Raw genomic sequence first — 25,456 nt, 5'->3', positions numbered from 1 at the left:
TCTGTAAGAATCAACATGGCAACATATCCTTAGGGTGCAGAGGTACTCAGAAAGTTTGGAGCTTTTTACAGAACAGCTTGATGATAGGCTAAAAAGCCAATCCAAGACCATCTCTGCAGCTGTACCACCTAAATTTGGGACTATCTTCTTTCTATCTTATTACACAAAACTTATAAAGAAGAAGGAAAAACTGTTCTGCAAGAATCTTGTCTGTTGCAGAGAAGAATATATGGGGCAATAGTGAGCAGGCAAGCAGCACAGGAAATAAAGACTATGGGCATGAGCTGCCCAGATATATTCAGATCTTGACTTACTTATTCAAATTTTGTGGTAGTTATTGGTATAGCTCAACAAGTATTTCTAGCTCTCTGCCTTCTGGGAACACAGTATGGCTGCACTCCCTCATCCACTTTGGTGTTGGATATGGTCATGTGATTCATTCTGACCAATGATTTTTAATGGAAGTGATGTGTGCCTTTTCTATATAGAAGGTTTAGTGAACAGAATGAGATCCTCCAGAAGTCTCTTTTCCCTTTGCCACAGTAAAGGAATATTTAAGATAGTGGTTAATCCATTAATCTGAGTTCTATAATGAGAATGGTGTCTAGAAGAACCCATTCCCAACCTGTGATGGACAGGTAGTATATGTGAGAAATAAATCTTTGTACTTTTAAACTTTTCAGAGTTGAAGGATTTATTTCTGAAAACTCTAGTCTAACCTGATGAAGAAACCAGTACTGTCTTTTTTAAGCTCCACATTCTTAGCTCAGAGTCCATATATGAAGAAAATAATCCAGGATCATTGTGAGCATTAAATAAGATAATGTGCATTAGTGATAGCATTAAATAGTAGGATTTGACCAATGTCGCTTTTTCTCCCTCCATCCTATTCCTATGTCATAACATATACACAAACACATACACACTCACACACATAAACATACCTTCAAACATGCACACATATGAACATACTTCCCTTTTTATCAAACGATAAATAGATAACATCTATTTCTCACCCCTTTTCTGAATTTCTTCTTTCTTTTCTGAATTTCTTCTCTCTATCCACTCTGTCTTCTTCCTCTTGTACCTTTAATTTAAACTAAATATCAAAATCGACAACGAATTTAATATATTCAATATTACTCTCTACCCTCTCCATAGCTTAACTGCAGCCAGCAGTGTGCATTATTTTTTACCCTGAATAAGTGATTCTTAGGATGGGATTTAAGACAGTATGGGTAGTATGGACACTCAGAAAGAAGATGGTTGAGCTGGGAAATTCCTAAAACTCCAACTCTCCCTCCTTCTAAAATTAGACATGGTAGTAAGATAAGGATAAGAAAGAATGACAATGAGTTTATTGTGAATATCTATGATTGAGTTTTTCCCCTTAACACAGAATAGTACCAGCCTATTCTGAATGGGCACCAGGAACTCTGAAATTAAAAATTACCTAGATATCTTCTATCTCCACATTCCCACTTTAGTAATAATAATATTCCTAAATATTCCTAATACTAATATCCAAGAAATTCAAACAAATTATAAAACCTAAGATGATAATAAAGATAAAATATTTGGATTTGATAGTATATATATATATATATATATACATATATTACACATTTTCTTCTAGTTATAGTAATGATAAACAATGCCTTCCTGATGTAATTACATGAAAGATTAAACTTAACACTCATTCTTTTTATATCAAGACTCCTTTGTCAATGATAGTACTGATTTTCATCTTTAAACTTTGGAAACTCTTCAAAAAAAATAACAGAATAAATAACCTCCAGTTCATACCATTGTTGTCTACAAAGTTTAAGCATACATATTTTTTTTTAGTTTTAAGCCAAATGAACCTAGACATAAATATAACTGCTAACGATCAGTGGTTTAAAATTAGGAAATGCTAAAAAGTAATTAGAACATTTTCATTAAGTCACTGACCTGAAACATACACATAATCAGTAGTTCAAGAGTCAAAAGTGTCAGTGAACCAAACACTCTTTGTTATAAGGGAATTTAAATGTTCTTCTACTTTATTTTATTAAAAAAAAACTAGAAAGAAAACTACATGTAGGATTAAAGCCAAATCGCTCAGTTTAACACAGAAGGAAACAGTGCACACTCATATCTAATTAAGTAAAAGTCATTTTTCAAAAAGTTAAAGCCTGAATTTTTTGCAATTTAATCCAAAATTTTATTAGCAAACGCTAATGATTACCCTGATTGCAATTAATAAAAGCTCCCAAACAGGTCAACTCATTTAAGTGCTATCTGTAATCATTTGGATTTTAACATGATTGTTATTACTTATTACCCTGAAACCAAGCAGCACAATGAGATATTGATTACTTTTAACCTTTAGATCCTTGAATTCATGAAAGGTCAGAGGAGAGGAACACTCTACCATTCTCAGTTGGCAAATGTATAGCCTTCAGGAGAATTCAAATGATTCCCATTGGCCAAGAAGATCCAAGATTAGTTTATTCTCTGGGCTGACAAGAAATGATGATGCTTTTAAAAATAACACCCAGCACGTATTTAGTGAAGTGTTACATTTATATAGCCAGTGGCCTCAAAATGTGCTTCACATCACAGCAAGTCTCAGGTTGCTAACCCTTTACTAAGTTTTTTTATTTTTTATTTTTTTTCTTGTGGAAACATCTTTGTTGGAAAGAGATATGGAATGTAGTAGCTTTAATTGGAATAAACTCATCTCATTAAACTAAGATCTCTTGTAGTTTTCAAAGGCTGAACACAATCATTGGGCACTGTTGACCACAAGCATTTCTTTTGGTTTTCTTTTTCCATGACAACATTTAGAAATATTTTTCACATTTATGCCACTGAAAAGCAATGAATTCTAGGTAGGGTCCAGCAGAATTACGGACAAGGGAAACATAACTGTTATGTGTGAGATTAATTTGCAGAACACTTGGCATTATTATTGCCAAGTCGTCAAATTGTTCCAAGTTGTTCCGGAAGGTTGTTATTAATAGTATGTTTTCTGAAGAAAGTTCTGTCTACTTTTGGAACTGCATTTCTGTTGCCAAGGAAACTCCTTTAAGCACAGTTTTCTAGGAGCACACTGCTGCTTTTGTTTGCCAGTGTCCTATTCATATCATCTAAGTAAGCATTTTACATACTCCAGTCTTCCGTCCCAAATGTTGAAGTTTTAGCCCATTTAAGTAGCTTTTTCAAACACAGCTAATGCCTGCTATGATTTCCCTTGCTACAGTCCTCCTGCCTCCCCTCTCCCCCTTCCCATCCAAACCCTCTCTTTCCCTGCCTTCTTCCCACTCTCCCTTCAACATGCCCAACTCTATTCAAGGTTTATTTTTTAAAACAGTTGCATTAGTGGAGGTAGTTTTCACAAGTTTTTGATAAATTAACTTCAATTTGAAAAATAATTCCATAGGTTGCAGCATTAGTCCTTCAAGTGTTAATTATCTTTTCACTTTAAAATTAATGTAGTCATTTCCTACTGACTCCTCTACCCCATTTATTGAAGTGCTGAGGAAAACATGTCATTGAGTCTTGAGCCAGTCCTGTTGTTGTGATTAAGTGCGGTCACATGGCCCATCTCTGCCAAAAGGAGGGCCCTGAGAAAAGGTGACAAAGACAGTGATTTCCTGTCAGCAAAGAGTAGGACAGGGCTGTCTAGAAGTGATGCAAATGAGGGGAACTTTCCCCACGGCTTGTTTGATCCACTCTAGGCTGGAGCAGGCCAGGCCAGGGAGAGAGGGAGCAGCACAATACAGCAGAGGCAGCCCAGAGAGCCAACGCACCTTCCGGATAGTAGCTCACCCACCAGAGACAAAAACTGCTGGCGGGGGCTTTCCTTCCTTGCCCCTCTGCACACAGAGCCAACTATTTCTTGGCATCCTATTCTCTTAACATCCTTCTTTTTTTCCCCCTTTAAAAAAGTGATTCAAATAGGAATTATAAGCTCCAGCATGAACAGTGTTACACATATTGTTCAGAAACCACATCCACCTACTTTTTCTTCTTCTGAACATTTCCAGGGTGAGTTTGTCCTCTCTCAAGAAAGAAGGAAAAAAAGGAAAGAAAAAATACATTCAAGTATTCATAGCAAACACTGATTCATCAAGGCTCAAATTATATGACAGCAAATCTAAGAACTTTTTGAACTTTAATAAAAATGGAACAACAAAGTCCTTTCTAGATAGCAGTGGAGACATCCTAGGTTTTTCCATTCTGAGCACTTTAAAAATGACTAGATAATGCTATTTGAAATATTATAATGATTTTAAGCATATTCTTCTTATCTTAATGGAGTTTTAATCTAACATACAATTAAGCTCTACAATTAATCTACTGGGAAAGAGGTAAAAAATTATCATTAGTTCTTGTGCTTGATATATCTGGTACATTTTTGCCTTGACTGCTTCAATAACTAGTAATTTGTTTCATTTTGAACAATCAAGGTAGTGAATTTTGGTACTGAAATTCCAACATAGGGCCTAATTAACAGGATTTAATTTTTTGACGTGTGCTTATTCTATATCACAACATGTGAAACTGAAAAAAAGGTAATGGATTTTGTTCTATTTTAAGTCTAGCTACTGTGACCTGGACTATGAACCAGTCTAGTATTACATTTTTAGGAGCTCATGTTCAATCATAAAGGTATGAAGTCACATCTGAAATCATTTAGATCAATGTGGAACAAAATGAAAGATGGCTGAAATTTGTGAATTTATAAAATATAGGGCTAGTGTGATTAGTCTATGATCAGTTCATAGCTGTGACATTATTTTGGCATCTGTAATTATAAAATAATAAGTCAACTATGTCCATTTTTTCACTTTACACTATATTTCTTGTTTCCTAGAATTTCTAATCCTATTCCACAGATGTTTCTTGTGAAAGTCCTAATGCATACTTTTTTAATATACACCCTAAAGTAACACTTCCTTCTTCAAAATTTACCTCTTTTTCCCAGCTGTTTTTTTGTTAAAATAATAGTTATTTCATTGTTTAATTTTTTAAAAAATATTGTCTGCATTTGGTTTTAGCAATTTCTGATCTATCCAGAATATTAGTTTACTTTTCATCCTGTTTTGCCCTGTTAACTTTGTATTAACAAATTTCAACTTTTTTTATATCTTCAATGTTTATATTTTGCTCTGACTTTATTAATATTCTCCTCTTTTCTAACATATTATATTATTGTCCTTTTTTATTAGTCCCATCTAGTCAAATTATCATTGAAAGTAACTACCTTTGAGTAAAAACTGTGCTCAAAGTTTGTAAATAATACCTTAAAACAGTGTCAGATAAAAGTAATTCATTATGTTTAGAAATTTACTTGTGAGAAATAGTATGGTTAGACATTTCTCTACCATTCCATTCTAACCCCTTACATCAAAAGTCCTAAAAGAAAATGCTTTCGTATTTAAGTATCAAAATAAACTTAATTTCATCAAAGGAAGTATGACCTTTTTCTTCGTGACAAATGTAAATATTGCAATTGTGTACATTTTCCTCTCGTTTTCACCACCAGGAAACCGATGGGATCATCTTTTGGGATCATCTTTGTAACTTCATAGGGTTTTACAGTCCATGTGCCCACATATTAACTCTTCTCACAGAGGTAAACTCTATACAAAATATCCCCAGTTCTGATTATATGTATATCTTTCAAATAATTTCATTATTTTCATTGTATTCTTATGAAGTACCTCAAATCCACAGTAGAGCAAAATTATAATCTGCTTAGTAAGCAATGTATTATGTAAAATGAATGACCCTTTTCCTTTTGCACACAGAGCATATTTGCATATTTGTATAATATGTATATACCACTGGAAAAAGACAGAGGACATTTGCATTTTTCCCATAAAAGCAAAACATTGAATAACTCTCAAAGCTAAATGGTAAATCTTCAGTGTAAATTCTATGAAAGGTAAAGGTCTTAGTTTAAGTTGATACTAATTTCACATTATTTTTAAGCTGGCAGAATTATTTTAACACTTTACTAGTCACATATTATATATAATATATATAATAACCATATAATATTTTCTTGATGAGGATCAGTTAAGCCATTCCACTTACGGAATAAATCTATAAATGTGGTGTTTTAGTGAGTTTCATATTATTTGAAAATAACTCTTATTCAGTTCTCACAATAATCACTTCAACTTCTTAATTTGGTTCTTGAATTTAATCCTTGGACTCTTGGAACCCTGCACCAACCCAGGATCACTAGGGACTCTGTCACCTGTGCTCTTTAGGTCACAGAAATTGAACAGGGCTTTCTGGGAAGGTAAAGATCCCCTGTCAAGCCCACCCTCACAGCCCTCTAGAGTCAGCTGTTGCTGCTGCTGAGGGCAGTACAGCAGCAACAGCAGCAGCCTGAGCTCCAGCTATCCTATGATGTTTCCAGGTCACTTAGTCTATAAAATTTATAGGATGGGGGAGGAGTGTCATGAGTTTTTCCCTGAGCCCAAGAATAACGCCACCTTTGATCTGTAGAAATGAAAAAAAAATGGAGCTTTTCCTTTGCAAGTGGGTTTTAAATATTTCTCCATTAATAGTTAATGCGCATGCAGTCCAGCAGAGTGACAGCTCCATGTGATTATGAATTCTGGCTTCGTAACTCTAGTCCAAATAGGAGCTGAACTTTCAAAATCACAGTGGTTACTTTTGACAAATTAAATTGTCCTAGTTAGGAAGGTAGGAGGGAAGAAAAGAAAGAATGTGGGAGAATGGGAGTAAATTCTCCTTGAAGGTTGTTCGTAGATTGAGGAAGGGGGAAAAAAAGGAGAAAGGACAAAGTTTGTGTGCTCCAACTGGAGATACTACCAGTGTTTAAACAGAAAGTCCCCATCCAAAGATTGAACAAGACAGAGAAAGGGCAGGAAAGACATTGGCAATATGGCTCAATGTTTCAAAACAAAGAAGTAAATACAAGGAAGTAGTTAATTTTTAATAAGAATCAGGCTGCTCTTAGGACCCTGCAGTTTAAAATTGACTAGAAAGAAATGGTCATAAATTTCTAACAATCTGAAAATTACAAGAAGTAGTTTAAATGAAAATCCACTTTAAATCTTCTTTGTTAGATCTGTTTTTTCTCAGTTCCTGGGGCATTTTGGTGGTTTGGGGTGACCAGATAGCACAATAACAGGTTCCCCACTCAGTAAGTCAGCTTGAATGGATAATCTGGAATATTTAATCTATAGTTCCATATTTAGGAGTTCAGATGGTTTTCTAGCAGAGACCTTCTGCCCTACCCAATACTGTGAATATCAATTAAATAGGTAAAGTCAGGAGGTAGTACCTAAAAATGTTAAGTAATAATTGATAATAATAAAGTTTAAAATGATAAATAAACTTCATTCTCACTGACAACCATTTTGCTATATTTTCTCTTGCCCAATATTTCCAAATGTGTACTTTGGAATCAATCTAGGACTACACAATGCATGAATCAGGGTCTGAGCATAACTCTCTATGCCAAGAAAGGACGAGATATAGAGAACGCCCAGAGAGAGAGAAAAAAAAGGTGCCAAATTCTATGATAGCAGGAATTATGGGTCTATTGTTTCCTGAGATTTTACTATCACTCAGCTGAAGGTTTGTCTTAAAAGTTTCACCCTAATTTTTTTCATCAATACCAGGGATATGAGTTTCATTCCCATCCTTAACTATTTTTTCAACTCAACAACTATTAGTTCAGTACAAGCTATGTAAGATACTTTGCTTGACAACATAGGATATAAATGTTAGGCATTTTTCTTAGTGTATACAAGTTTTTTAAAGAAATGATGATGTAGATAGATTGAAATGGATCAAAGATACTGTGAAACGGGTCCAGGGCCCTGTTGAGTTGTAACAATGACTGGGAACATGAATAATAAATATTTTGTATTGAATGGGATTATTCCACAAACTAACAAAAAAATGGCCAAAGGTCAATGTTGTCCTAGGTAGTGGGTACTGTTAAAACAATGGCATCTTTCAGATCAACAAATATAAAGATTAGAGATGATTAAGAAAGTCTCATATGTTATTGAAACTCACAAAAGGCTTGGGAACAAAAAAATTGTACTCCTTCAGAGGTCTCTATGATCAATAGGCTACAAACCTCCTCCCCATAGAATGAGTTCAGTTGATTCCTGGAAGAGCAGACTAGACCAGAGGAATGGGATATTGGAAATGTGAACCTAACCTGGGGATTCTGGGGAAAAAACAAAAATTAATTTTCCTCCCTCAGTTTTTCTAATGTAGAAGCCACCCCAAGTTCTAAATCACTCCTTAGACAATATCCTCAGGATTGCTTTGGAGGTTTCTAAACCTCTGGAATAGTTTGGGGGCTTATATACAGAGAGACTTTAAAAACCTGTAACATTTGCCCTTAGTTTCCAAATCAACATTTAATTTTGCATGTACACCAAATGCAAAGTTAGTGCTAATTTAATGAACTCAGATATGTTGAACAACAAAAGGAGACAGATGATGACAGGACATGAGTCACAAACTAAGAACCACAGTACAGAAAATGTTTGGAAAAATACTATAACTCAGAAATACTGAGTGGGTGGAATAATGGCCTTTAATATGCCAGAATGGGAATTCTCAGGCAGAGCACTTACAAGGAAACCACAAGAAAAAGAAGACTGCACTTTTTGTTCAATGATTTCCTATTAATTGTGATGTAAATTATATGGATGTGATTTTGACAAAGAATAGCACTGTTTCTGAAAAAAAAAAAAAAAAAAGAGTTTATGTGCAAAATACAAAATGCATCAAGTAGAAAAGAAATGTTATTTGGCATCATGAGTATAATAAAATCTGAGATAACAGCTTATGATTAGGGAACTTTTCCATTATTTTCTCCTGTTTGGTTAGATTTTTAATGCTTAAATATTAGGAATAAAGTAAACATTTTGTTTTATTTAATACCTATATGGATTTATAGGCATTTTCATATATACATATATATGTGTGTGTGTGTGCGTGTGTATATATAGATATATATATATACACACACACACATATATCTTGATCTTAACATGAAATGTGAAACCACCTAGCTTTGGTGATATTAGGTGGACATTTGGTGTCAAAAGATATATTGCATAGCTTTGTTGTTAATGTGGAGCTACCCATGTAAGAAAATAGTTAATAGTCAACAAACTCAATTAATGTTGAACAGACTCCTTTAAGGAGTAAAATGGTCCCATTTACTGAGTCCCTGGAGAACTTATATCTTCTCTTAACCAAGATGTTTCTCAGGGGATACTAATTAAAGTTGACCAATCCCTTGAAAAGTAAAAATATCTATCCTTAGAAGTGGTAAAAGTTAAAGTGATATATTAAGGAGAGGTAAGCTGTAATGATAAAATTGAAGAAGAAAGAAGACAACTTTTATTTGACCTTGAATGTACTTCTTATTCTATAAGAAATTTTAAAAACCTAGAGGGTAGTTGTTTCTTGTCATTATACTGTTGCTGATTCTGTGGTTAGTTATTAATTTTATTTTTTATGATTCACAATCTGCTCTTTGAAATATGCCATATGCTCAAAGCAATTCAAGGATGACAACTGTCAGAATTACTCCAATAAAAATTGCCTAAATGAGGAAGATTTACTGCAGTCTGATATTTCAGTGGAAAGTCCCTCTACCCTCCCCAACAGCTTTTTCAGACACTGTGAATCTTACAACCATTTTTTTTTTTCAGTCAAAATCACATAGCTGTTTTGTAAGAACTTCTAAGGCTATTTAAGTAGAACTGGTAAAGCACAGTGGGCTAAGGGCAAATTAACAGACATGGAACACAATATATATAGTTACTGGATGGATTGCCTGCAATCAATATGTGAGTTCCAAGGCAGTTTTCTTAAATCACACGCAAATATATTGACTTAATATGACAGTGTCTGTTCTATGTATCACTAATAAACATTAAATTGGACAAGCCCTGTACCTTGAAAGCAGTGAGCCAAACTGAAAGCAAGTTTCTTTTTTCTCTGGGAAGATCTAAGGGATAGATAGAACCACCTGAGTGCGCCAATCAAAACACATTTTGCTAAGTGTTACCAGTCCATTTATCCTTCATTTTGTTTCAGTCTATTTATTAATGTAGTTTCATTTATTGCTATTCATCTTGAAGAAAAATCTTTGTCCTTCTATAGAATTACACCAAATAGAATGTGATAAAGGGGACTTTCTTGCAATTATGATGTCGGTGCAGCCTGTCAGCACACAAGGGATGGAAATGAGTTTGGGAAGAGGGAAGGGAATTCTAATAGACACCATGATACATAAAATGAACGCAAAGATATCCTGAGAGAGAGAGAGGGAGAGAGAGACTTGTCAGGCTAATCAGATCTTCCACAGCAAGGTAAAGGCAAGAATGGTAGCTCTAACCTTGTAAAGATGCTGCTGCTGCTCCTCTGACATCATCAGGTCGTGGCTGTCCATCACAAGGGACTCCATGTCAATCAGCCAATCCCAGAGCTCCTGATATTCTGAATCAAAGTCCAGAAGCCTGAAGATAAGGCACAAAAATGTATTATGCATAAATACAGTATAGTTGTTAAAATCTCATATTAGAATAATATATTCTTAAAAAATCTACGATCTTCCTAGGTTATACCTGTAAGAAGAGATGGGGAAATTCTCTGTAGTTACTCAGTGAGAAAAATAGTAACTCAACCTTGTGACATAGCTACTTCTTAGATTTTGAAGACATAACATGTAATCCTAATGCTCATACCAGAGACATAACGCAATTATTTCCATATGCTTATCCTTTCTAAGAATTTGCAGCACATGAACAAAATGACCACTACTGTGTCCTTGAAAAAGAGCCATACTTAATGGAGAGAGTCAGTGTCTTGTAAAAGGTTACATGGTCCAGAATTTTGGGTATAAACAGCATCCTCAATATTTGAACCTCTTTCTTTGCCTACTAGATTTTCTGTAGATATTGCATCTTCAATAGATTTATGATTAACAATACTAATTTCACTGACTTCCCTACAATGATCACAATACATTATCATATCCAAAATATTATTTTCACTGGGAAACGACTCAATCTATTTATCTGTCCCCCTGCTGTCTATCTGCCTATCTCTGCAAACATATATCCTACATTTATTGTCATGGATGAGTAGCCAGCATTTCAACTTAACACTCAGAGATAGGCTTGAGTGACTCTGGTAAGCCAGTGAGAACCAGGGGCAGATCCAGTATTAGACAGGTGTTCCCCACAGACATGTAGGAAACAAAGGTAAGGACAGGAAGTCAAAACAATGAATCTTTGAATAGCCAGCAATCATTAAAATTCAAAGGAGGATCACTATGGTTTTCAACAAAATAAATCATTAGAATAAGGAGCTTAAAAGGATTAATGTGATTCTCTATTGAAAGCCTGGTGAATAAGTAAAGCCCAGATTCTTCTAAAACACTGTGATCAGAAAATGAAAGTGCAGGATGAAACACTATGACTTTGTCCTTCTCCCCAAAAAAATCATCCCCCTAAAAGAAATCCTAGTCTAATCAAACTGTAACTGACCAAAAACCTATGCACTAATGAAGTAGCAGCCTCAGGTATAAATCTGAATTTTATGCAGTATCTTATTACTCCCATATTCCTGTCTCTATACATTAAATATGACTGCTTTCCAAGAAAAGGAGCATCACTTTTCATAATTTACAATTTAATCTTAATAGAACTGTCAAAAAAATTAAGGCGTGTCTAATGATAGAGAAGACCAGATCTAGAATTGTTTATTTTTTTTTAAATAACTTTACCATAATTGTAAAGATCCTTGATTAGGACCATAAGTACCCAAGGGCAAAGGTCATCACTGGCTAACACATAGAACTGATTAATAAATGTTTACTGAATGCCAATGACAGGTGCAGCTGATGTAGCCAAAACCTTCAGTAAGGTTAGGGTATCCTAGATCAGGGCTTCTTAAATTTTATTGTGTATGCAACATAGCTGAGAATCTAGTTCTAAGGTGAGGCCTGACATTCTGCATTTCTAACAAGTGTTGGCAACTAGCAACACTGCTGGCCATGGTCCTTACTATGAGTAGCAAGGACTTCCAGAATACACATGAAATTTTAAGTAGCACGTTAACGTACTTAAAAACAAACCAAAAAAGTTTTAACAGGGACCAACTTACTTTATTAACTGAGTGACTAATAAGGAGTCACTAATAAACGTTTGCTCACACAACAGATGCAATCATTTAGAACTACCTCCTAAATTATGGTCATCATTTATCTGTCCTTGCATCCTTCCACATATTAGTCATAAAGACTTGGGAAAGGTGGAATACCACTCCCAAAATTAGGAGAGTATGATTCAGGGCAATATTAAAAACAAAGGGGAAAGGAAAGGAAAGGAAAAGCTCACTCCTTCACCTCAGTGGATTTGCAAAATAAGAAGACAAAAGGAGCAGGTGCTCAGATGTGTGTCCTCTCCTCTCTCAGTCTAACACCTAGAGGGGAGGTAAGTGAGACAGAATGAAGGGGAAGTCAAAAGTGCAGGAATGTCAGCTCCATTTCCCACTAAGAAGTCTAGGAGGAGATTGCCTTAAACAGTGTTCCTCATAATAACTGGGAATGGAGATGTTGTAGTCAGAGAGGGAACTTTGGTCAGAACTCCCTTTGCTACCTTGTTCTCTCATGAAAACCCCATGAGGTTTCTAGGAGTTCAGCTGGTGAACTTGACAGAGTCATTGTCATGGCAACAGAGTCACAAGGCCCCCAGGAGAGCCAGGGGGGTCTCTGAAGACAGATCTTAGAGAGTTGGCAAGGCCAGTGAGGACTCAGATAAGGCACAGTCAGCAGGAAATACTTGTGTTCGAGGTAAGAGATAACATAGCCATAGCCCGCTGTGGGGAGCAACCTTATAATGTCCAAAGCAAGACCTATTTCAATGAATACAGCCAGATAGTACCCAAGAGTAACATTAAACCATGGGACCCTATTGCACAGCAGAATCAAGAGGTCATGTAAACCTCCTATATGTTCAGATTCTATCCTGAACAAAAGAAGTGAGAATAAGAAATCTGAAAACAAGAATTTATCACAAGAGTTTGTTCCCCAAAGAAATTGTTAATTGATTAATATAGGCTATAAGAATTATGTTTAAGAGACTAAACCCTGATCTTAAAGCAAGGTTTTTTTCCTTGCTTTATTAGGAAAGTATATATTTAGGATGTCTCATAAGAATGATCAGTCAGCAAGAGAAAGTAGTCTATTTTCTATATTTGTATAAAAAAAAGAAAATCTGATTATTACTAAATAATTTAAGGCCATGGGCTGAATTTATCTTCATTTCCTCAGAGCCTAGGATGGTATCTGGTAAACGATGATGAATGAATATAGATAATGAAACCAAAAACCTTAAGTAGGACAAGAACGACTTCAGAAGAGCAGCACATTAACAGAGATAATAGTATCTCATCCCCACATATATTACCAAAGCAACCAGTGCAACACAAAAAGGCTTTCTCACTCATTCTGCAGGTGAGATTTTGCCTTCAATGTATGATAATGATACATCTGCTTACTTAAAAGATGAGATGCAGTAAATGGTCAATTAATGTGAGTTGCCTATCCATTCCTTTAGCATCTTCCTCTTTTCTATAGTGAAAATTATAATAGATTTTAAATAAATGGAAATATATATATAGGATGATAGATGTTCAGATTCATGAGCATTTTTACTGGCTCTTTACTATGCCTTTATATTCACTGAGCTATTCCTTCTATCAAAAGTCATTTCTTCCAGTTAAATGCACCTTGGATCTATGCTGGAGATCTGCAAATGATGAATGAACCTAACACAGATAGTCTTCCTTTCTCCAGTCTAGCCTGTTTTTTATCTTAGTTGACAATATTCAGGCTTCAGTTTGTTAGGTACAGTAAGTGCTTTAGTTCCATATTTTGTTTCATTAAGTGCAGAATCAACACCAGTGTTTTCCAAACAGATTTCCACAAGGTCATAATACTGAGACCTTATAAAAAAACAGACAAATAAACACGCTTTTTAAGTATTTGCACCTGATTTCAGATTTCTGGCGACATAATATATACCTTAGAAAAGAGTTCAGAGTTTCCCAAATTAGTTAAATCAAATGTCTGAGTTTGTAACAAATCACAAATGAATTGCTAAAGTTTCTTTGATGATTCTTTTGAAAACTTGAGAAATAACTACAATTAAATGTACTTTTTTTTAAGATTTATTTATTTATGCATACAAGAGCTGGGGTACAGGCCAGAGATGTGGGGGGGGGGTGAGAAGATTCACCAGAGACAGAGCAGGGAACAGAAAAGACAGACTGACAGAAATACACTGCTGAGGAGAGCAGCATAGGAGAGAAATAGACAGGAGAGTTCTGCATCGCCATGTGGGTTTCTCTCCGGCCAGCTGGGGATCGAGCTCATGCTACAGAGGCTGTGGATTGCTTCATAGTGTGGTGTTTAATCCTTAGTGCCGCCAGGGAGGCCCAAATGTACTCGTTTTTTTCAGGAAAATTCTTAGGTAAGGAAGTAGTTTACTTTCTTATGTATATATAACCTGCAAAGTTGTGCTAAGTATTTTTTTAAGTGATTTTATGAAAGACAATGTTTTTCAGGAATAGTGCCAGGTACTACACAGGAAAACAGATAAGATCAACAATGAATGAATTTAACAAGAGTAGCATAGAACTAGCCAACCGTTCTATATCCCTCTTGAAGAATATGCTGATTCTATTAGGTCAATTCAGAATCAGGTTTTCCTTGGTGAAAAATGCCCTTATCTCTTCATTTTAGAAAGGACAGCAAGGCAACTAAAATTGTGGTAAAAAACTTGGACTCTTATAAGGAATATATGTGTATGAGAATTATTTCTTTGGAGAAATGTTTCTCATAAAATTTCATTTGTAATTGTACTTGAGTTATTTTCAGCTCATTCACTCAAACATACAATCTCCTAGAGGTTAAAACATCTCAAAACATATATTTTGGTACTCTATGAAGATGTTATATTCTCTATGAAGATGTTGTAAAGCAAACTTACATACACTCTATGCAAGTGTTACCAGAATGAACACATCACCAAAACGGTGTTCTTGTGGATACTTTTCCTTTAAATCATTATATACTTGATCTGAAATGAATTCATAAAAAAACTGCTAGACATTCTGTTGCAGGTGTTAATATTCTCATTTTAGGAGACTTAAAATTTCAATCAAGTGTCCTAAGTCAAAATCAGTTTTTGTTAGACAATTAAAGAACTATGCTAAAAATGGGTTTATTTCATAGTGTAAGAATCTGATATAGAAAGAAACAAGGCTCTGGAGAAATAAAAGTACAATTTTTTCTTTAGTGTTTTTTTTTTTTTTTTTCAAAGTCTGGGTTAAATATTATAGGTAATTGGCTAAATTTTCCCCAACATCTTATCTACATTTTATTCTGCCTTTTTAAGGGTACAAAATGATTCCAAGGCCTTTCACCACAGAAATAAAATACTAACAAGCTTATTTAGTATCATTTTCCTGCACACTGGATAGCAGTACACTATTTGTGAGGCTGGAATAGTTTAAGAATAATCCTTCCTCTAAACCCTGATGGGAGTTATGTTTGACTAGCTAAGTGTTTGAATACATAAATGCATTCAGCCTTTGGTATTTAAAGTGAGCATCATTAACTCAACATTTCAACTTAAACTTTGCTTAAAAGATAAAGTTTCACCCAAGTGAAATCAATGGGAGGTGTGTGTGAATATATGAGGCTTCAGCTTGGCCCACTAAGGAATTTTGATTAAAACAGACAACGAAATGAAGAAATCATCAAAATAGAGCAATTATTGGTTGAAGAAAAGATATCACTAAAAAGTCCTGGATGTTTTTCTACCAAGACAGGAGTAACAAATATTTTGGGAGCTTTTAAGAATCCATCTTTTCTAAGTTTAATGGTTCATTTCACGCCAACATATCCAAAAACACAAGATCGGTAGCTGAAATACCAGTTTGTATATATTAGAACTTCTATTAAATGATCCAATTTTCCTAGCTTCTTTAGCATATTGATTCTTTCCCCAAATATTCACTATTCTGCTCACATTATTTGCTCAAGGAAGTTTGTCTCTGGCTTTCAAAAAAAGCCACTAAACGGAGTGTTAACAAAATCTTACAAAAATATAGGTTAAGAAATTTACTGAAGTAAAATACTAATAATAGATCAGAATTTCCCATCATCCCCTACTTCAGGAGGCATGTAGGCACAGAAGGGAGACACAACAGTGGCACCTCGCCCAATCATAATATCATTAAAGAATAAAATTTAGCTTTCCAGCCATGGAATCTGATATGCACAGTTGCATGTAGAATCCCTTTCCACTCTAAACATATTAAAGTGTGGACACTAATTTACTATTTTGAATGAAAATTCATGAGCGACTTCCTCGTGAGAAAAGCAGCCTGCCTTTGCCATTAATAAATAAAAAGGAATATGGAGTTCTCCCCAGCAGTAATTTTCTCAATTCTCATATACATTGATGTATATGTGAAAATGCCTAGAAAAATTAAATTAATCATACAAATTTGTTAGTCACTTGCCCACTTTTGCAAGGACCCATGGACTGTTTGCTCATAAATACCTGTTACTGTAACAAAAGCCACAAAGCAAAAAATTCCAACATTCAAGATAATCATGAAATTTGAAATATCATTGTAGATTTCTGTATTCTGTTATGCTAACAAGAAGTCAAATCTATCTGCATTTTCAGATAATATATTGGACAAAATTCTAACCAAAGAACTGAAAAATGTTCTGAAGAATTCAGAGTCAGTAGTAATTCTGACACAAGTGGGGGAGTCATACTTCAGGAGATAAAGCATGAAAAGATGTCATTTTAAATCTCTGTGTTAACAGGGAGAGGATCTAGACCTGTTCCTGGCATGATGGACAGTGTGGGCTGGGCAGCACACTCTTTTATAAAAGCACTAAGCTACCCTACCCTTTGCTGGTTTTCAAATATTCCATATTTGAGATATTCCAATATCTCAGAGAATATCTACCTTCAGGATTAAGGAAAGAGGTAAATAACCTGGAAATAACTTCCTGCTATTTAATCCATAACAAAAGCCCAATAGCAGAATTAACATGGAGAGATCTTCCAAGATGATTTTGTCTCTCTTCTCCATCAAGGCTTACCCTATCCACAGAGAGCTCAGACTACACTTTTCCTACTGCTCTTCCTGAATTATGTTTTGACATCATTTCTGCAGCCTAGATTCGAAAAATTTACTCTGGAATTTGGTTTCTCTTATAGGGATGTAGTATCACAGATGTCTGTCTTGTCCTTAAAAACCTACAAGAGGGGGCCTCCCCTTGTGGCACAGCAGTTGAGCGCTGGGTTGCGGGGCTGCCCGCAGCCTCTGCAGCGCCAGTTCGATCCCCCGCCACCGGCTTGTGCATTGTTGAGCGCCACACTGTGAAGCTGTCCACAGCCTCTGCAGTGCGGGTTCGATCCCAGCCAGTGAAAATCCCACATGGCGCGGCAACCCTCTCCTGTCGCGCCCGCTGCTCCCCTCAGCAGTGTATTTCTGTCGTCTGCCTGTTCTGCTCCCTGCTCTGCTTCTGGTGAATCCTCTCACTCTCCCGTGCCTCTGGCCTGTACCCCAGCTCTTATAAAAATAAATAAATAAAGTTTAAAAAAACATAAAACAAAAAAAAAAACCAAAAAAAAAAAACCCTAGAAGAGAAATTTCTCTAAGGACTTAAAGGCATAAGAAACTGTGCTTCCCTCAATATCTATTATTTTTAACATAAGAACACCTGATTTTTCTGATAGATTTCACTTTTCTTGGGTGTGAAAAATTTAGCATCAGATCATAACCCTTCTTGTGGGTATGCATAAACTATGCATTTGTTTTCTCACACATATTTCACTTTTGCTTAACTTATATGAAATATTTATCCTATTTTATTGTAAATATTTTTGTCAGTTGATTCAAACCTTTTGTGGAGGAGATGGAGAAGTAAGTAAAGGAACAAATTTTAAAGAAAAGAATTAAGCTTTGCAAATTAAAATGAGTTAGGTTAGATTTGTTTTAGGCACTCTCTCATTTTCCCTGTAACCATCTCTCCCTCTTCAATGGACCACATTAACTCTCCAACACTCAGGAACTACTAAAATGGAAGATAGTCACATCTATCTATTGGGCCTCCCTGGTAGCGCAAGGGGTTAAGCACAGCACTGTGAAGCTATCTGCAACCTCTGCAGCAGAGTACCATCCCTGGCCGACCAGGGAGCTACCCACATGGTGCAGCAGACCTCTCCTGTGTGGCCCACTGTTCCCCTCAGAAGTGTATTTCAGTCTGATTGTTCTGTTCCCTACTCTGTCTCTGGTGAATCCTCTCACCCCTGGCAACTCTGGCCTTTACCCCAGTTCTGGTATACATAAACAAATAAATCTTTTTTAAAAAATCTATCTATGTGTGTGTGTGTGTGTGTGTGTGTGTGTGTGTGTACAGAAAGAGAGAGGGAGGGAGAGAGAGAGAGAAGGAGAGAGAGAGAGAGAATCTTTTCTAGGTGACTTTATTCTTAACTTAGAACATACTTCCTCAGAAATGTGCCTACCTCTCTGGTTCACCTTTTTTTGGTTTCTGACATGAATGGGCATTAGATCACTGAAGTGGAAAATGATGTAGGTCTGAAATTAGTTCAACGCATTTTCACATTAAAAGAGTATAATATCATGTTCCCAAACAAATATTCTACAGTTTAGATTTATTTTTACCCTAGAAATACCTATTTTGATAATCACATAGTGCCCAGAATATCAGTTATCCAGGAGGTAGCTAGGCATTTTTTTGCTCCTTTGACTGCATATTGTACTGTGATCTTAGTATTTAATAACATCAGAGTACAAGGGATGGAACAAAAAGAACCTGAATTGAACACTGATTAGCTAAGCATTAGATTCAGATAGAGTAAGAGGCAGGGGAAGGTGGTAGAAATGCATAATGGGAATGAGGTTTCTTTGGGGTGTCGTGCTTTATTTGTGAAAGTATTTTCAAAAGTGGCAGTTATAAGAGATAGTACTTCATGTTATGGCTGCCCTGTGTGCCAAACAAAAACATTTTATATGGCCATGTTCCAAAAATACCTATTGAGTAGAAATTCAAAATGGTTGTTTTAAGAGACAGAGAGAAAGAGATAGAATATGAGTGAGCAAGACTATTAACCAATGGCACAGAACTACTCTGAGTTGTTTCTCAACAGGAAATCTGAAAGATCACCCTGCCACAGTGAAATCCAGGGTGAGTATATCTTTTCTCATGTGGTCAAAGTCATTCAGTGCATTTTATTGCTTAATTAAATTAGAGACTCAAATATGATCTTCAATCAATCAATATTTCAAATAGTGATTTGACTTCATTTGTCAATATCATTTCTCTCTGGGGATATTTTTGATATTTGTGTGAGTATTTATACACCAGTTCAGAGACATTTCTCCTAAATGAAAATGGATTCATCTTTCCTACCAAACTTTTAAGCTTTTATCTAAAATTCATAAAGTTCAACCTGCTGTGATTGGGAATAACCTATACACAGTTTACTGTTATATTTGGGATTAAATTTACATTGATACCTTGCATGATGAGGGCTTAGCTATTGCTACATTCTTATATATGGGACATATATAAACCTTAACTACATTTCCATCTATAGATATTGTCCAAATTCCTCCAAAGCCAGAGGAAGCCGGGCATGAGACTAGTATCTTCCAGAATTTTATTACAAGAACAAAAGTCTTTGAGAACTTCCCTTGGGATGCAATTCTGATCCCAGAAGGCAGAGTCAGAAATAATCTCCATGCCCTTTGCTTCAACAACATTAAATTATTATTTATAGTAACTTTTAACACAAGCAGGTGCATGTGCACATGCATGTGCACACACACAGAGACCCCACATACATACCCTATATAAGTTACTGTCTTGTGGTTGAAATTTTTACCATTCTTCTTTGTGATGGCTAATATCTATGCATCTTTTAAGACAGCTCAGATGTTTCTTACTCTCAGGAACCTTCCTGATCCCTTCTAGCCAGGCTGGATTAAGCAGGCTTCCTAGATACCCCCATAATACCTTTTGTCTTGAATTTTGCACATTGTTTCATAAAATGTACCTGAGTGTCTATGTCTCTCTTCCAAGGACTGTGGAAATAAAGTCTTAGGTATCTTTTTCATCTCATACCACTCCATGAAATTTAGTAGTTGCTCAATATATATTTCATCAACTGATTTCTCACATATCTGCTACATTCGAAGTATATTAGACATTTTCTTACTGCTTATTATATTTCTGTAGCACAGAAATTATGTGAAGTAAACTGAGATAACTATTTCTAATTTACAGACAGAAATACTGCATCTGAGGACGCTAAGTATACCAGAAAAGGTCACAGAGCTAAAAAGTAGTAAAGTGCCAACCTAAATTTTAGTCTTTAATTTAAATCTAGTATGGTCTCTCTCCTCCTTTAAGGACTTAGTCTAAAGTGAATGCATGATTATCCCTAAAGATAAATATTATAGTTGGAAGAAATCTAAGTGTTCTAATATCTAGGATCAGGAGCTTTTACCTGTAGCTTTAAGACAGAACATAAGTCAACTATAGTCCTATATTCCTGCCAATGAAGATACCATCTGGAATTCTCAATGATGTAATTTTTATTTTGTATGACTTGTATAATACATCAGAAAAAAATTTTAACTGAAATCAAAATGTTCATATTATCCATACTTATTAAAACAAACATTCCCTAAAGAAGGGAAGGGGAAGGGAGGGAAGTCTAACACAAGGCAATCTCCTGCTTCTTTCAGCCTCTACCTCACTTAGCAGTATACCACTCAGTCCTTGTTGATGATTGAGGAGCCCAAAACATTCCTGAGCTTCTGGACTTTTACACTTGGATGTCCCACAGTCCATCAAAAGAATGATGTCCCAGATTGCTCAGTTTCTTTTGCCCTTCCACACCCCCTGCTCCTCCCCTGCATTCCCTACCTCAATGAATACCATGCCCATCTGCCAGAGTGCATAAGCCTGAGACATGGGGGTCCATTATTAAATACTCCCTACCTCAAGACCTGCATCCACTTGGTGATCAGGACCTATCAAATCAGTTCTTTCAGTTTCCATTATTATTGTCTTAGCTCAGGCTCTAACTTTCTTTTTATTTATTTGTTTGTTTGTTTGTTTGTTTATTTATGCAAACAAGAGCTGGGGTACAGGCCAGAGGTGGGGAGATTGAGAGGATTCACCAGAGACAGGGTGGAGAACAGAACAGGCAGACTGACTGAAATGCACTGCTGAGGGGAGCAGTGGGCGTGACAGGAGAGGTCTGCTGCACAACACTGATAGCTCCCTTGCCAGCCAGGGATTGAACTCTTGCTACAGAAGCTGCAGATAGCTTCACGGTGCCATATTTAACCCCCTGCACCACTAGGGAGGCCCCAGGCTCTAACTTTCTCACTTGGATGAATAAAATAGCCCCAGGTTCTAACTTTCTCACTTGGATGAATAGAATAAACTCTTAACTAAGCAGTGTCTAGTCTTGCCCATACCAATCTGTTCTCCACACTGCTGCATGGCTATTGTTTTAAGCCCACCAATCTAGACATGTTGGGTATCCTTTAGTATTTCTAGCTTTTGTACACACTGCCTCTTCTGTGAGAAACATTCTCCTCACTTCTGACCCTGGGCCATCCTTCTTGACACTGCTCCTGAGGGTTTTCCTGATTTACATACACTTGACACCCTTTGCTTCCCATTGTCTCTACAGCCCCTGTGCCCAGTATAGTTTGCACTTAATAGTTGCTCAATAATTATTAAGTGATGAATGATACGAAAATCATTTGAATGTGAATCCCCTTATTTTCTTTCTCCTCTTTGAGGTAACAACTGGAACATCAGATTAGCATCTTTCTCTCCTTCATTCCCCTCAGGTGATGGGCTACCAAGGCTTATTGATTCTTTCTAGCTTTAGTCTCCACATTTCCATTAAATTTTAACCTAAAAATCTCTTATAACAAAAACATTATCTTTCAAATCTCAGTGTCAGAGAGCTTCTTAAGTAAAAGATTGTGGGTCCCCATCCCCACACTTTCCAATTTAATAGGCTTAATAGCCCCAGATCAGTTTTAGTTATTCATATATACACCTATTCATTCTAGTACTGTAACAGATGCAGTGTACATGACATGATCAGACACAGCCCTGCCTCATAAAGTCCATCTATTTTCTCTGAGTTCTCCTAGCACCCTCTGTTTTCCTCCTCTCTCACTGTACAAGAAAGTACTGGCTCACTACTATACTTTCTGCTAGACTATAGCTTTCGTGGAAGAAAGGACTGTGGTCTATTTTTGTAGGTATTTAGATTAAATAGAAAAGTTATTTCCCTAGCCTTATTTCCAAAACCATCCCCTATGCTCTACTAGCTTTCCTGACCTATTCCAACTCCCCTCACCACAGTCAGAATTGAGCTTTGCTTCAATGATACCAACCCTCCATACAGATGTCTAACTCATCATTTGAGATCCTTTAAATCCATGTTGTTTATGGATGTTTATAAAGCAGTGAGTCTCTCAAATGCTGGACCATTTCATTTTTGTCTTTTAATCTCTGTGCATCATATAGGAGGTATTTGATTAATATTTGTCAACTAGTGAATGAGAGTCAATTTTCTTTTCACTTACAAATACCTTGTAATGCTTATGACCAAACTTCCTTATGGCTTTAATGAAATTTCCTTAAGATTCTTCCATGGAGGAAGATATTGTTATTTAAATTTCGTACATTATGGAATATTCACAGTATGAAATTTAGGGGGGAAAGTGCCTATCAATGGAATTCTACAGAAATTCTCAAAGAAAGGGCAACATGTGACTATGATTGGTTCACTACCTTCTGACCTAGGGTTCTATGTTGAAATCTTAGCACCATTATCCTGTACAAACCAGTTACCTACCTTTTTTGTCTCCCAGTTCTAACATTTATAAACTGAACAAAAGGCATGCTTCATAATCTACACTGAGTCTTGGCAGCAAGTACGATTCTTCTTAATGAATTAAATAGCATCTTTGAAATTCATTTGAAAATGGAAATGAGACAACGTCTTAATAGACAGAAGTGTTGGGAAAAGAGATGTTACATTTTACAAAGTATTTAAAATGTAAGCATTCTTGACAAACTGTTCAGAGCATCATGCTATGTACATAGTAGGACTTCTGTGAATATTTATTGGATGAAAGAAATAAAACAATGTATAACTTCTTTTGTTTATATCAGCAGGTATCAAAAAGCAGCACTCTACCCCACTGACAATCACTACTGACATTGCATGGAGGGACACATTGCATGGAGGGACACATTGCATGTCCCTCCAGGAAGCCATGGTTCCCCACATTGCAATGCTGGATCCACTATCAACTTATCAACTATCTCCTAGAGGCCCACATAACCGATACTAGAGTTCTTATAGCCTGAAATACATTTGGGGAAATCTTCCACCATGACTATTAAACATGCAGTTATAAATTGGATATAAACTGTTATAGCACCTTGCTACTCATATTTTTATCAAATCAGAGAAGCTATAAATTCATTTCTAAATGATATATTTTTGGTTATGTAATATTCTTAGAAATTTAAGATCACCATTCTGTCTAGCCACTGAGTCTTCCTTAGAATAGTCTTATTATACATTTTTCAATTACATACTCTTTTTAGCATGCATGTAGGCATGGGAAGGAAATAAAAATATATGAATTGTATCATCAACTTAATTTCCTCTTTAGTGATTGACTATCTGCATATGGAATGAAGACCCTGGAAAGCCCACACTATTCCCACAATAGCTTATCAGAAACAATGTTCATTCTATATAACAAAAGGAATGGTTAATGAAGTTTATGTATCATTGGAGCAGATAATTTTTACAAGGCTGTTTTCTTAAGGCTTCAAAATTAAGGATTTAACTGTGGGAGCAAAGTGTCTTAGGGGCACAACACCCCAGATAACCTCACCCACATACATTTGTCAAACAATGCTTTTCTGTATGTAAACAGAAAATAGAAAGGAGTATATGGATTTTGTTCTTAGTATTAAATAGCTGGCTTTTCTTTAGTGCACTCTTAAATTTCTGCACAATACACAGTCTTCAGTACCCCAAGGAGCACAAACAAAGGATATCAGGCAAGTTCACCTACTCCCACTTCTCAGAACAATGCTTGTTGTTAACTAAGCAATTCCCAGAGCAGATTTATGAATTGTGGAGCCCAGAGTAAGTACTCAGGTTGGGGCCTTGGAATCTGAGGTCAGAAGCATGTGGTACCCACTCAATCCCTAGGGCTTTTAGAAGACATAAAAATGTGACCTAAAGTTTGTGCTTGCATGTACACCAGAGACTATTTAGGCATTTAGAGAAATTAAAGCACATTAAGTCCTCAAAACAGCTTATTATTCATGCTCCAAAATATAACCTATTCTTTCTTATTTGTTGCAAAGCTTCTGTCTTGTGTCTACTGAATAATTGAAGATGAATCAAATATACACATAACACGTCTATGCATTAAAAAAATCCTGATAAAACTACAAATTATATATATAAATATATATATATGTGTGTGTGTGGTGTATATGTGTGTGTGTGTGTGTGTGTGTGAACTTGACAATTTAAAAGTTCTTTCCCACTTCCTATACAGAATCATGGCTCTGATCCTTTCTCTGTATCCCTAGAGCTTAGTTTTAACACAAGACAGAATTTGCAATCCATGTACTTAATTTATCCAAAAAATTTGTATGAGGATTTTAAGGGGCTAGAACTATAACTGCTTAAAAGATAAATGCAAACTAGTACATGATAAGATTTCTTTGCTCTTGCCTTTTCAGGGAATATTTTGGCAAGAGTTAAGTCTCACAAATTCATATGATGCTCTTAACATATATAACAGAAGTTGGGGAAGTATCTTCTCCCCCATGTTGTCTGGTTCAAGTATAAAAATGAAATAGGTTACTGTTTCCATTTTTATGAGTATAATTATTATCAAGTTGTTAAAATCATAAAATAATTAAATTTCATTACTACTCTTTTACTTTTTAATAATCATCTACTAAATATTAGAATTGAGCCTGAAAAGACTACACACACACACACACACACACACACATTTATATAACTTCACAGTTATTTGGAAATACCTGCATGCATGACTTAACAATTTAATAGTATGGGTAGTTACTATAAAATAAATACAGCCATATGTCTCAGGCTGAATGAAATTGTTGATGGGTCACTGAAGTTGCTGGGTCCTTTCACATACTATAATCAATGCAAGTGCTACTCTATTTTTCCAATTGACTGTATGTGAAACTAAGTGGCTAGCCCATGATCTGTAA

General features: G+C 35.7%; 1 protein-coding gene across 5 annotated transcripts in view; it reads right to left on the bottom strand.

Annotated features, from left to right (window-relative positions):
• The window catches only part of AKAP6 (A-kinase anchoring protein 6), a 529,429-nt gene that overhangs the window by 101,714 nt on the left and 402,259 nt on the right, over positions 1 to 25,456 (bottom strand). For all 5 annotated transcript variants that reach the window (XM_054689765.1, XM_054689756.1, XM_054689754.1 and 2 more), the window contains one exon: positions 10,409 to 10,529. In XM_054689765.1, the coding sequence (XP_054545740.1) occupies positions 10,409 to 10,529 (121 nt within the window). The remainder of the gene's footprint in view (positions 1 to 10,408; positions 10,530 to 25,456) is intronic.

This window comes from Talpa occidentalis, unplaced genomic scaffold, assembly GCF_014898055.3.
Source record: "Talpa occidentalis isolate TD23 unplaced genomic scaffold, MPIMG_talOcc4v2.1 talOcc4.11, whole genome shotgun sequence".
NCBI lineage: Eukaryota > Metazoa > Chordata > Mammalia > Eulipotyphla > Talpidae > Talpa > Talpa occidentalis.
This window is presented reverse-complemented; position numbering and strand designations above follow the sequence as displayed.